This window comes from Macrosteles quadrilineatus, unplaced genomic scaffold (assembly GCF_028750875.1).
Source record: "Macrosteles quadrilineatus isolate MER2022 unplaced genomic scaffold, UCM_ALF_1.0 Scaffold_1__1_contigs__length_201487025, whole genome shotgun sequence".
In the NCBI taxonomy this organism is placed as follows: domain Eukaryota; kingdom Metazoa; phylum Arthropoda; class Insecta; order Hemiptera; family Cicadellidae; genus Macrosteles; species Macrosteles quadrilineatus.
The window spans coordinates 96300605-96314226 of record NW_026542594.1 but is presented as its reverse complement, the minus strand read 5'-3'; the positions used below and the strand labels follow the sequence as shown (position 1 = coordinate 96314226).

Genomic DNA, 13622 nt, shown 5'->3' with positions numbered 1-13622 from the left:
TTGGCTGAACACTTGTCTAAATGGTAATAGTCGATGGGCCAAAAATCAGCCTTTCACTAATTACTTCCGACACAATCCCTATTGACTGGGCTATACGTAATCACGCTCACGCTGTCCGCCCCGCGTGATCTTGGAAACCCTAGCTTAAGTTCGGCAATGCTCGGTAAGATTCGGAAGCATTCGGCACAGCGCAGTAGTGGGGGAAGCGTCGTTCCGATTTCAAATTCCGCTGTCCCGTTTCTAGACAGACGACAGACGAAAAAAAGGGCGGTGACGGCCTGACGGCAAGGTCCACTAAGGTCTCCTGACCGACACCAATGGACCAATTTCAATTTCAATGTCAAGGTCAAGTCAACAGACAACAACCAGTTGATTAGGTTATGTCATCACACTAGTCGATTGTATATGTATCAACTTTCAAATTTCAATTCAATTGGTAGGGCCTACAGTGATGAGTTTAATTTGTTCACCACAATTCTTATTTGGCGTTCCTAGTTTAGATTTTTATTCAAAATTAATTCAAAGAAGTTTACATTTTGTCGTAGAAGTACTATGGATGATTTGAAAGGGTAATGTGGTTTGAATCTACCTGTTAGTAGTTAGCAAACAAGTTTATTATATTCTAGGCTTATCAAGTTTTTATTTACTAAGTGTTAAGCAGTTCACATTAAGATATTATTTTTTACAGTAGGGGCCTACGTATTTATAATCTAATAATATGGTTAGCCTCTGGATCCAAAATTGCAATATGAAATGGTATAGGCCTAAGTTACCTTTTATTATAACCAGTTGACACTGCTATGCATTGAAAATGTTCTGGCTATAAAAATTTGATTTGATTTGATTTTGCGTCGAACAATCCGTGCTGTAGTAGATATGACTAAGTTACAGCTGTTTCGTGCCGCTGGGGCACATCTTCAGGTCAAGCGTTAAGATTGATGAAGCTGTCATCCCTGGATGAGTTTGTCAAAATAAAAAATTTCATAAAATACATGGTACAAAAACATTTAAATACACGTATTTACAATCTTGGCCAAGTGACGAACACGCGAGACAGGCGCCGGTTTGTAAATACGTGTATTTAAATGTTTTTGTACCGTGTATTTTATGTAATTATAATTTTGACAAACTCATCCATGGATGACAGCCTCATCATCTTAAAGCTTGACCTGAAGATGTGCCCCAGCGGCACGAAACAGCTGTAAGTAAGTTAGGCCTAGTCATCTACTACATCACGGATTGTTTGACGCTAAAGGTAACTTAAACCATTTTATATTACTAATGATATGGACCTACTGAACTTGTTAACTGCCTTTAATCCACTGAAGAATTCTTATATTTCACAAGTTTTGTAGTATCGGTAGGCCTAATTATTTAGTACCTATAGGTGCCTCCAAAAGAATTTTTAATTTTGATATCTTTATAGTTTTTTACCTCTTAAATCCAAAATAGCCTATACCGGTAGGCTACCATTATTTTTCACAGCTAATGAATATTACTTAAGATATCGGTATTTGAATAAACAAGGTAAAGCCTACAACAAACAACATTTACAAGTGGAATCACAATATAATATAAGATGTTAGGTTAGTCCTTATAGAAAATTTGCTAAAAATTAGGTCTATGTAGTAAAATGGTACCGGTACTGTTCTAACATAACCTACTGAACCAAACTTCTAGAATGTCAGCCTTTGATGTCAGAAAAGGCATGTCAGGGTGGTCAGTTGGACTTTATTCGTGACTGTATTAAGTCCTTTGAAGTAGTGATGCGCGATTGCGAGATGTTTGAACAATCGAAATGTTCGTTCTCGAGATTTTCCGCTTATCGATTGTTTCGATTGCTTAGCGAGAGGTTTGCACAATCGAGATGTTTCTTTCGATTGTTGCATTCGTTGAGCCTTATCGTCTTGTTTGCATCTGTCTACATTTCGTGAGAGTTGTTACGAGGATGTTAGTTCTTTTTCTAGATTCTTATAGAATAGTAGACTATTATGCACAACATAATATACTGCTGACATATGAATAAGCACTTTCGTCACTTAGTCTTGGAAATAGAAAATTATTTTAATGTAGCCTAATGGGTAAACAATGCTGTTAACATAACATTTATGAGAACCTTCATCTGTATCGTTGTAAACATTTAGATTTAAATACAAAAGTTTTGTTTGTAAAATATATTGTCTTGTCAATAGTTTTTATTGGGTGGTAAAATTGAGTTCCGTAGATAAAGTAAGTAACTATATCCATAAACCTTCCTTGGTTTTGAAGTAAGATATACCTCTTTTAGTGGGGGTCAAGTTTAATCCTCCTAGGTCAATCCCCGGCAGATACAATAGAAATTAGATGATAATAAATGACGATGCCGCACTTAACAAAACAATCACCATGAACATCTCGTTAAAAAGACTCTCAGTAAGGACTTCTCGCCTCTCGGTTCTCTAGACGAGACGAATGCGAGATACGAGAGAAGCCGTGCTGATTGCTGAAACGAAAAAATCGTCACGGACATCTCGATTAAACCTCTCTGTAAGAACCTCTCGCTAAGCAAAATTACAATCGAAACGTCTCGAGAGGTTGAAACAATCGAAACGTTTCGATTGTAACATCTCGCAATCGCGCATCACTACCTTGAAGGTAGGTTGGATTATGTAAGGTAAAGTTTAGGTTATAATGAATCAAGATGTTGGTTTACCTTAGGGTAGTACCTAAAGACCGTTTTTAGCGAATTTCCCATAATAGGGAATAAGCTATTACCGTAGTACTCATGGTAAGACCTGGACCCGGGACCGATTTAATTTTTCGTTTTGAGGTCCCTAGAGGCCAAAAACACCATCCGTTCAAATTCATATATATATATATATATATATATATATATATATATACTAGCAGAGCACCCGTCCTTCGTACGGGGTTGGCATATGAGTATAAAATGCTTATTGCAGTTATACTCAAGCTTTGCGTTTGCAATGGAGGACACCGTTTGATAAAATTTTGTTCATAAATTTACAGTATGATATAGTGTAACATATCTACCATTGCCATAATGTTCTACCACTGCACCTAAACAATAGAAAAAAATAAATTATCTAAAATTTACACAATAGGCTATCTAAAATTATTTATTAAATTAAAAACTCAAACCTAACTGTAAACAATCCTACTTTGAGTGTTCTCATTGTGTATCACAGGTTTTTGTTGCTCCTTAGTTCAAATTAGCTGTTGTCTTATATGCTAAAACAAAATAACAATAGTGCTGCACCCTGTTGGGAAACCTTATAAATTTTTAATCCTATTGCATATTATAGAACCAACTTGTAAAGTTGAAACAGCTGACTAAATTCTTTAATTCCCTTTAAATATGAATAGGCCTACTCATAAGGTTACCATGGGGAACTACAGAGCACCGGGCGGAGCCTGAAAGCATTTTTTAGATAAGAATATACCTAAATGTTAATCGGGAATGTGATCTATCATCATGCCAAATTTCAGCCCAATCCGTCCAGTAGTTTATGCGTGATTGAGCAACACACACACAAACTCACAAACTTTCAGATTTATAATATTAGTAAGATACCGGTATATATATAAATATATATATATATAATAATCGAAAACATTATAGAAACATTAGTACCCTTTTAAATTCATTTTAATTAACAATTTATTAAGTTTGTTTATTAAAATGAATTTAAAAGGGTATTAATGTTTCTATAATGTTTTCGATTATTAATATAGTAGTAGCCCTAATCACAATCATACCTACTTATTTATTATATATATATATATATATGTGTCCGTTAGCACGATAACTCTAGCAAAAACTATCCGATTTTGATGAAATTTGGTAGAAACGTGTAAACCTACGTTTATTCAAACGATTTCGGGAACCAGAATAATCGGACCATGGGAACAGGGGTTTATGGGGGATTTTATGGGGTAAAAATGGGTTTTCCTATTTTTGACCCTAAAAACAAAAAATTTTGCAATTTCTTTCTAAACCGTTTTGTAGAGCTTAAAAAAAGAAATAATTTAGTATATTGCAGCTCTTGTATGCCTGACAGTCACGGAGAAAATTCAAAAATAGTGTAATTATAAATTCCTATGTTATTCTTATGGAGAAAATGAAAACTGGTAGGCCCTATAGGGGCCTACTAATGACGTAGGTATGGTAAAAAAACACTTTTTACCTTCCCCGTAGCAGCAAACCTAAGTACTCGTTAACAAATCTATTGTTATTTAAATTGGGAATAAATATGTCTTATTTATGGAAATATTTTAGTAAAAATGTAATCAGACTAGTTGAAATTCGCATAGTCTGCAGGTTTGCTGCGGCGGGGGTATTATACAATTGACTTTAAACCCTTATAACACACCAAAACACTACCTATTCAAACAATGCAAGGATTTTTTAAATAGGCCTAGACTTTTGGAGTGTTTTTGTAGGGTTTAAATTGTACAAAAACAGTCTTTAGGTAAACATAAACCAACTTCTCGATTCATGATAACCTGAACTGGTATTTTCCTGTTAAAGGGAACATTCATTATTATCGATGATTTCTTTTCGATATAACTTATCGATATTTAATTTTTTCATTCGATATATTGATATTAACAAATAGAAACTTATCAGCTGACAACTACGATAAATAAATATTGTTCAGTATCAACAAACAATTAAAAAATATTATATTTAAATGAAACTGTTTTAAACTAACCTAACTAACCAAACTTGCTGCAACATTTCAAAATTCCGTTTGATAGCCTATTCCCCATGCCTTTTCTGTTATCAAACAGAATTTTGAAACGGTAACTTAGCCTATAGCAAGTTTGGTTAGTTATGTTAGGTTAGTTTAGAATAGTTTCATTTCTTAATCCGATAGAGGCTATAATTTTTGCCTAAACAAGATTAGTTTTTAATCTTATTCTCTAATACGAGCCATAGGCCCTAACCAAGGCCACACTAAAAAAAACAGGCTGTAATGCTCGTCAAGCATGACGTCACCATAGAAGTCGGCAATGACGTAATATTTGCCGTTTGTGATCACCTGCTTGATTTAATCTTTCCTTGGAAAATAAATAAATAAATTCCTACCAGTACGTCACTGCCGTCTTCTACCATCTTCTTGAACACCCTGTATTCAAAAAACATTAAAAGTATTTTTATGTTATTCCTTGGGGTCGATTTAGTCGAAAATAATTTCATTTCATCATTGTAGGACCAACAGTTTCTCTGAAATCAACTTGAAATACCTTACGTTAACCACCTTTATGAAAAAAAAACTTTTTCCTTTCCCATGTAGCAGCAAACCTAAGTACTAGTTAAATCTAATGTTAGTTAAATGGAGAATAAATATGACTTTTATGGAAATATTTGAGTTAAATCCAATCAGATATATAGACATTTGCTTAGTCTGCAGGTTTGCTGTGATAGGGATATTTCCTTTTGATTTTGTCAAACTGCCTCTGGCCGGCAACATTTCTTAAGTTTAAAAAGAAAACTTAATAGACTGGGCTTTCTGAAATTTAAATTAGTAGGCTAATGTAAACAAACACATTTATTGGGTTTTATGGCTTGAATCAAAAATCTAAAGCCTTTTTGAAAATTTTCACACATAGACGCATGTTTTGAAGTGTATAATATGTGGGCTTAGGTCTTGGAACAAAAATTCTTAATCAAGAAAACATTTTGCATGTAGCATCATGCTTTCTTAATATTATAAATGTGAAAGTGTGTGTGTTTCTTTGGTGTTCAATCACAAAAAATTTTTTTTTAGTTTTTCCGAATTTTAGGTATTATTAATTTTTTTATAAAATGTTTTATATTCCGTCGTGTAGCTAAGTGCAGGTTAGACTTATCATCATAAGGTAAATTGTAAAGTTGTAGTAAATTTTGTGCTGATTCCAAAAATATATAGTTTTTATAGCTTACTTTGTGTATTTTGTTTGATAGCCTTATTATTATGTTGATCGTACCCCCACGCTAGTACCAAATAATCATCCAACCCAGGTCATGTACAAAACCGTACACCTTATATAATATATAATTCCAGGGTACTCTGGTTTGAATTATTTAACTTATTTATTACAACAGTAGCCCTAAAAAGCAAACAAAACTATAAAATAAAATATATATAGCCTACCGTAACACCTGCATTGGCGCCGTATATCCGGCGTTGCCATTTCGGCCGCGGCCGTTCGCGCCGTATATCCGGCGTTTGCCAGCGCTAGGGTTAAGTTTTTGAAACCTAGCCCGTTCAAAAATTAGGTTCTTTTTTGGAAGGAAATTATCGTCAAACTTCTTTAGAACAACTTTGTAATTAGATTTGTCATTGTCATTTAACCTGAATGAGTTAAGTATATCCTCTCCCTTTTCTCCCATACAGTATATAAGCATGTCAATCTGATGCTTACCAGAATGTAGAGCTAAATTGCTAAGGGAATAATACCTCTCAAAGCGAGTCTTCCATGTCTTCCAGTCGTGAGGATTGAAGGAAAAGGCTTCAGGAGGCTTAATGTTCAGGGATACGGGTTCTTCATTCGACTGCGCCATGTTCTATTTCTTAATTAGATAAAAATTAAAAGATCAAAAGAAACTAAACTGTTTTAAACCCTTCGACCAGATGATAGCATATATGCCATTTAGGCAGCTTCTGTTATGCTCACCAGGGTTGCCACCATACTTGTAAAATTATGACAAAATTACCATACGTGGGGGTTATGTCATACCCCCGCGAGCGCGTTTAAGGGTTAACTGTTTGAAAATATAACTAGGCAACAGTCTATTGTTTATGATCATATAATTTTATTTGGTTAAACGAGGTTTTAAATAACTAAAATAACAAGAAACAAATTGTAAACAAAAACATGATCCTAGCGACACCGTACAGAACTAACAATAAAATTGTCCTCAGCTGCAACACAAAACATCTTATAATCTTATAATTCAAGTACCTTAATGTACATTTTCAGGGGAAGCTGCTCCCCAACCAAACTTCAAGAAGTTTGGTTTGTGACACTTTAAATATGCAGTACTTGGATGAGTTAAACATTTGAAACTATGTTAATGTTGATAGTACTTGTTTGGGTCTATGATTTTCTAAATTGGTACATGGATATATTTTATTGGTAGATTTTAACTACAGTATTTATAAATAAATCAATTTTGCAAGTAAACAAATCTCCAAAATTATGAGTAAACATAGGCCCATGTAAAAAAATAACATATAACATAATGAGAAAAAAATTAGGCCTGTACCTTTATTCACAATTTAATTTTAGCTATGTTAATTAACCACTTTATGTACTCTTTGTGGGATTAACAGCTTGTACGGTCATGGAAAAGTGTAGTTATGTAAGATTCATTATGTCACAGCAGATTGAAGTAAAGCAAGATACTGTATCACTGACGTTTGCCATTAACTAACGATAAATTGACCTTAACCGCACATGGCCTTACTAGTTATGGGCAGTAAATGAAGTTGTGCCAACGATTAAGTAGGCTCTAATGTGAATGCCACTTAAAATTTCTCAGAAAGAAAGATCTCTCCACTTCTGTCAGCATATCAGTATCCTTGCAAGCACATTCAATTGTACTGTAAGTAGTCTGTTTAGGCCTACTACTATTTTATGCTATAATTTATTAATTTGTAGATCAAACATACATAATCCCCATGGCATTATAAATTTATGAAGGCAGCTTCTAAAACAGGTTCAACAATTAATTAAGTTTAGAGTTTTCTATAATGAGATATAGAGTTGTGGGAATTCACTATATTGAGTATATTATGACTATAATTTATAGAACAAATTGTAGGATGAGTGCAATGCTTAACATTTTTGTAAATAGCTTTTAAATGGTAAGGAAATTGACCAAAGTGGAAGGTAATATTCCGAGAATATTATTTCCTACAATTTACTATTATGCATCTCTTGAAAATTCTTAATAAAGATAGCCAAAAACTGCCTCAAAATGAAAAAAAGTGAAATTCCCCGTCTTCAATGTAGACAATAGACATAGCAAACATTAAATTTCACATTTTTTTTCAACAAGTGTTCCACTTTGGTCGATTTCCTCACCATTTAAAAGCAGTTTGCAACCTCCAAATTTATAGCGGTTAAAAAGTGAGAGATTTCTTTTTAACTTTGTACACAGTTCTACTGGATTGATTTTGTTAAATGATGTGTCGTTGGAAGGCTAAAACAACTCACTGAGTTGCTTTTTCATTTGGTGTGGTATTTATAGCAGTAATTTGAATAGTATAAAAGTTATAAAGCATTAAAACCCGATATTCATTTATAAACACACGGTATTTGCTAGACAGACTTGACAACACTTTGTTAGTAATAGTTGAATTTATTTACCTTACATCTTATTTTACTGAATTATCATGCAGTTTTGGTTACAGTTCGGTTTGATGAAGTAAATGTTTCTAAGTTGTTCTTATTCGCAATGCGGTTACCCTTACCATTTAATCATTTAATTTACAATGTGTATGGTGACATTTCTTTGCAGTGTCATTTCCTGTTTGTGATTTATTTAAATTGAAAATTAAATACCACATATAAGACGAAGAACTGCGAGTAGCCACAATGCCCTCCCAATGGAACATTTGACAGTTACAGAGCAGCAGTACTAAACCGTCATGGTGCTACATCCGACCTCACACAAATGAAAGTTAAATGTTTACAGTTCAATTTTTTACTCTTTGTTGCTATAAGGGAAAGCTTTGTTTACCTCATTTGTAGAATTCACCATGGTTCCAGGAATTAATTGGAGATTCTCAATCTGAAAAAGGGCAACGAGACTTAGATCCTGAAATTATTTGGATAACATTGGTCAATTGAATTATTCGGCCTTTGCCATAGTCAGCTCCAAAGCTCATTTAGATGAGAGTACCATGCTTGGAATCTACAGCTTCAATGTCTATGACAAGTTTTTGGGCGGGGGAATAAATTTAACTTTGCAGTGACTTTTAACAAACGCTGCAAGTTCTTCCACATTCATCGTGACCCATATTGTAGAAAACTGTAAAATCATTCACGCTGTGGTCAAGCATAAAGAAATTCAAAATAACTAGAGGACCCATGCTGCTCCGCAGCGTTAAAATAAATAGGCCCTATAGTATTCGAGAAAGAATAAAATTTAAGATTTTTGATTAAGTAATACAGTATCTTGATACTGATTCACACACGATCAATAGCTCAAATCAAAGCTTACAATTTACTGATTATTTTGAGTCTAAAACATATTAAAAAAAAAACATGAACAATACTGGAGATATTGAGTTTTTGTCATAGAAAAACCTTACAGTAATAATTTTTATATTGGTTGTTCTTCTTGTGTTTGCTTGAAACTCGTCCGATTTGAATAACTAATAGCTTAAATGAAATCAGTTTTTTCACTGAAGGAATTATGTTTTTGGTCAAATAATACAGTATGTTAATATATGTCGATGTTTGATGTGAAATCTTTACGTGCATGACTTCAATTTAAGACCTAAATCATGAAAATCTGTCGGGTAGAAGAGCCAAACGAACTCGGAAAAGAAAAACCAAATTTAAATCCCATAATAAATGCATGGGGAGCAAATTTCGTTTACGTATAAGCCGACTGGGTATAAATATATGCCGATGCTTGATGTGAAATCCGTGCGTGCATACCTTCAATTTGAGACCTAAATCATAAAAATCGGTCGGGTAGAAGAGCCAATCGAACTCGGCAAAGAAAAGCCAAATTTAACTCCCATAAGAAATACATTGGGAACAAATTTTGTTTACGTATAAGCAGAGTGGGATTATAGATAAATATATGCCGATGCTTGATGGCAAATCTGTGCGTGCATACCTTCAATTTGAGACCTCTATCAAGAAAATAGGTCGGGTAGAAGCGTCAAACGAACTCGGCAAAGAAAAACCAAATTTAACTCCCTTAAGAAATACACGGGGAGCAAATTTCGTTTACGTATAAGCAGAGTGGGATTATAGATAAATATATGCCGATGCTTGATGGCAAATCTGTGCGTGCATTCCTTCAATTTGAGACCTCAATCATTAAAATCGGTCGGGTAGAAGAGCCAAACGAACTCACTGGTCGTCGGTAAATCTCAAAATTTACCCCACAACAACACAAACACAACAATAATTACACAAACAACAATAATTACATTTTTTATTGTTTGGAATTCAGCATCGCGCTTCAGGTACATCCGATCTTAATAATCAAGGGCTCAAATGAAAGCTGGTATTTCACTGAAGGTTCTTAGACCAAAACATATAGGATTACGTAATAATAACTTAGAAAATATATCTTCAATTGAAATAACAATTTTAAAAAAATCTAATTTATGTTTTTTGGTCAAGTAATACTGTAGATAAATGAATGCTGATGCTTGATGGCAAATCTACGCGTGCATACCTTCAATTTAAGACCAAAATTATGAAAATCGGTCGGGTAGAAGAGCCGAACGGACTCGGAAAAGAAAAACCAAATTTATCTCCCATAAAGCCCCGTTCACACGGGGCGAGTTTACAAGCTACACGCCGGCTTTTTTACACGCAGCTAGTAAAATAGCTCAGTGTGAATGACGTACTCGCTCAAAAGCTGCTTGTAAAAAAGCTCTGGAAAAAGTTGACGGTGCCGCTACTTTACACGCCAACTCGCCAGCTTTTGCGCGAGTAGGCGTGTAAAGTAGCCCAGTGTGAACACAGTTGCTTGTGCTTGTGCGCTTGTTTCTCAAAGATGTTGGAGGATTTGGTTCAAGCCAGCTACTGAGCGAGTGGAAAAAGCATCGTGTGAACGACTACAAGCGCACTCGCCGACTCGCTGGCGTCTTTCTACACGTCTGCGAGTTGGCGAGTGGACAAGCTCTGTGTGAACGAATAAAAGCACACTCGCCAACTCGCCGGCTTCTTACACGCTGGCGTGTAGCTTGTAAACTCGCCCCGTGTGAACGGGCCTTAAGGAATGTAGCCTATAGGGAGCAAATTACGTTTGTGCATAACTCGATTAATACGTCAGATAAATGAATGCCGATGCTTGATGGCAAATCTACGCGTGCATACCTTTAATTTAAGACCAAAATCATGAAACTCGGTCTGGTAGAAGAGGCTGACGGACTCGGAAAAGAAAAACCGATATTTTTTAATATATAGATAACAAACATTCGTGCTGTACAAGTAGAAGTGGACTTTGTTAATTTCCTCCAGAAGCTTGGTGACGAGTCTTTACCTGTTCACAATGATCTTGGTGGAAATGGGTCAGTAATTCAGGAAATATATGGTGACATTGACGTATATTGTTATCCTTAGATACAGTGAATAAATCCATTCTAGGACCATACGAATGAGGACTGTCTGTCGATCAACAATGAAATAATTTATCAAATGCCTGATAGTTCCAAAGTTAAAAACAGTATTGACAGTGCTGCTACTGATGATGATAGTGTTCAGAATCAGTATCCAACTGAATGTTTTAATAGTCACCGTTTTGGAGCTTCCATCACACAAATTAATTTTAAAGGATAATGCTTTAGTGATACTGATAAAAAAACTAAAGCACCAAAGACTCCCTCATGAACAGATCGAGGATGAGGATAAGAGCAATGCACAGACACTCCATAGATTGTGAAGTATTAACAGGAACATCAGCTGGAGCACGGATATGTGTTGCGTCTGTCAGAGACACTGCTGCCCTTTTCACTACAACGGCAACAGTTAACCCATAATTCCTACTTTCGGAATGATAGCCAATAAGGTGCTTAAGCAAAGTAGGTGTTTTACCAGGTAACGCACCCGCACCTACCAGCTGTGGCTGGAGAGCTGGGAACAGGAGACATGGGGACGCTGGACCAGGCGACTGATACAGCAAGTCCAACCTTGGGTAAATCGGCGGTACGGAGAGGTGGACTTCTACCTCACCCAATTTCTGACGGTCACGGCTTTTATTGGTCGTACCTGTTCAGGATGGGCAAAGCCGTGTCACCCGATTGCATCCTAATGCCCAGGCACTCCCGATGAGTTGGGAAAGGTCCCGCCTGGAGGCTCAACAGTTAGTATGACTGCTGTCGGTGGACACGGTCATACCGATGATGACGGAGGGTGAGGACAATTGGACCTGTGTGTCACATTATCCAGGGTATTCTCCACGCCAAGAAGCTCGACCTTGACCGAGATGCAGTGTATGTCATAAAGAATCTAAATGCCAGAAACGGTGAGAGCCTTGAGGGCTTAGGTCACATGTTGGCCTGACTTGAAGTAATGTGATAAACAATTCCAGGTCTGTGTCCAACAGAGTAGATGGGGTTTTTTAGTGAGTAGTCTGTGATAAATTCAGTAGTCTCACACTACAGGCTGGTTACCTGTGTGTTTAAAAGCATTTTTCCTCCTCTCCCTAGGGAAAAAAAACTGTTCTTAAGGCTGGTGCGAGAATTGGCAACCCAGCATTAAGGAAGTTGTAGTTCCGGTGGACGACGCAGGGCGCGCTAGCTGCTGGCATGGTTTCGTGTTCCAAAATTCGGCGTGTGCCTGCGCTACTTAAACACACATCTACGAGATGAAAAATACTCAATTGTAGCATGTGATGTTTAAACGATGTTATAATGCTGGATACCCCAAAAATGATCGAATTAGTTGTGGCACCCTGAAAAAGATGCCACAATTTTTCAAGGTGCCACAGTACGGCCGTGTGCCGGTGAAGGATACCACTATTCGGTGACTACAGACACACACACACACGGACATCACTTCGAAATCCATTTTTTTGGGTCCAGTGGGACCCAAAACGGATATATCCACTTAAACTCGAAAATGTTGACGAAAGTAATACTTTCTCCATATACTATGGTATAGGGGGAGAAAGTAAAAATGTAGCTTACTATTACCAGTAGTGATATGCCCAATTTGGTTGTGATATCTCTTTTTGTTTTAAAGTCGTCCTAAGACTTTACCCTGTATATTTATTTATGTGTTCGTTAGCACAATAAATGGATATGTTTTTATCAAACTTGGCAAATTTATTTATTTAATACTGAGCTATTAATATTTTACTAAAAAAAAAACTTTATTACCCTCCCTGTAGTAGCAAACCTATGTACTCATTAAACCTAACATTATTTAAACTGATTTAAGTGAAAATCCAGTCAGGCAAATGGAAATTTGCTTAGTCTGAATGTTTGCTGTGGCGGGGCATTTTATCTATTCACGTGGTTTAATTTTACCCCATAAAACCCTGTTCTCATCATGATGGTCTGATCATGATGGTTTGAGATTTCATTCAAATAAAGGCAGGTTTATATGATTGTAACAGTAACACCATGGGGAAAACAATAGTCTTGAAACCAATATTTTATCTGATTATACAAGGTTTAAACTTATTAAATTATGGAAATAATCAATGGACCTAAACACCTTGGTGTTACTTTTATATCTCTCCTACAGATCCTTAACATAAGTGAGTTAAAACTTCTGGGTTGTATTTGTTACAGAAATATGGAAGAAGTTATATCCATATGGAGGGAGGCAGATGCTGTGTGTTTTGATGTGGACTCTACAGTGATACAAGAGGAAGGCATTGATGAGTTGGCCAAATTCTGTGGAAAAGGACCAGAAGTCCAAGCAATGTCAGT

At 35.8% G+C, this 13622-nt stretch overlaps 1 protein-coding gene across 4 annotated transcripts in view; it reads left to right on the top strand.

The window, feature by feature from the left end:
- Positions 1-395: 395 nt before the first annotated feature.
- The window catches only part of LOC128991408 (phosphoserine phosphatase), a 68223-nt gene continuing 54996 nt past the window's right edge, over positions 396-13622 (top strand). For 2 of the 4 annotated variants that reach the window (XM_054414296.1, XM_054414467.1), the window contains exons 1-2: positions 396-569; positions 13482-13616. In XM_054414296.1, coding sequence (XP_054270271.1) covers positions 553-569; positions 13482-13616 — 152 coding nt within the window. In that variant the 5' untranslated portion in view covers positions 396-552. Of the gene's footprint in view, positions 570-7442; positions 7595-13481; positions 13617-13622 lie in introns of those variants that run through there. The other 2 variants (XM_054414381.1, XM_054414552.1) reach the window with 2 other exon arrangements.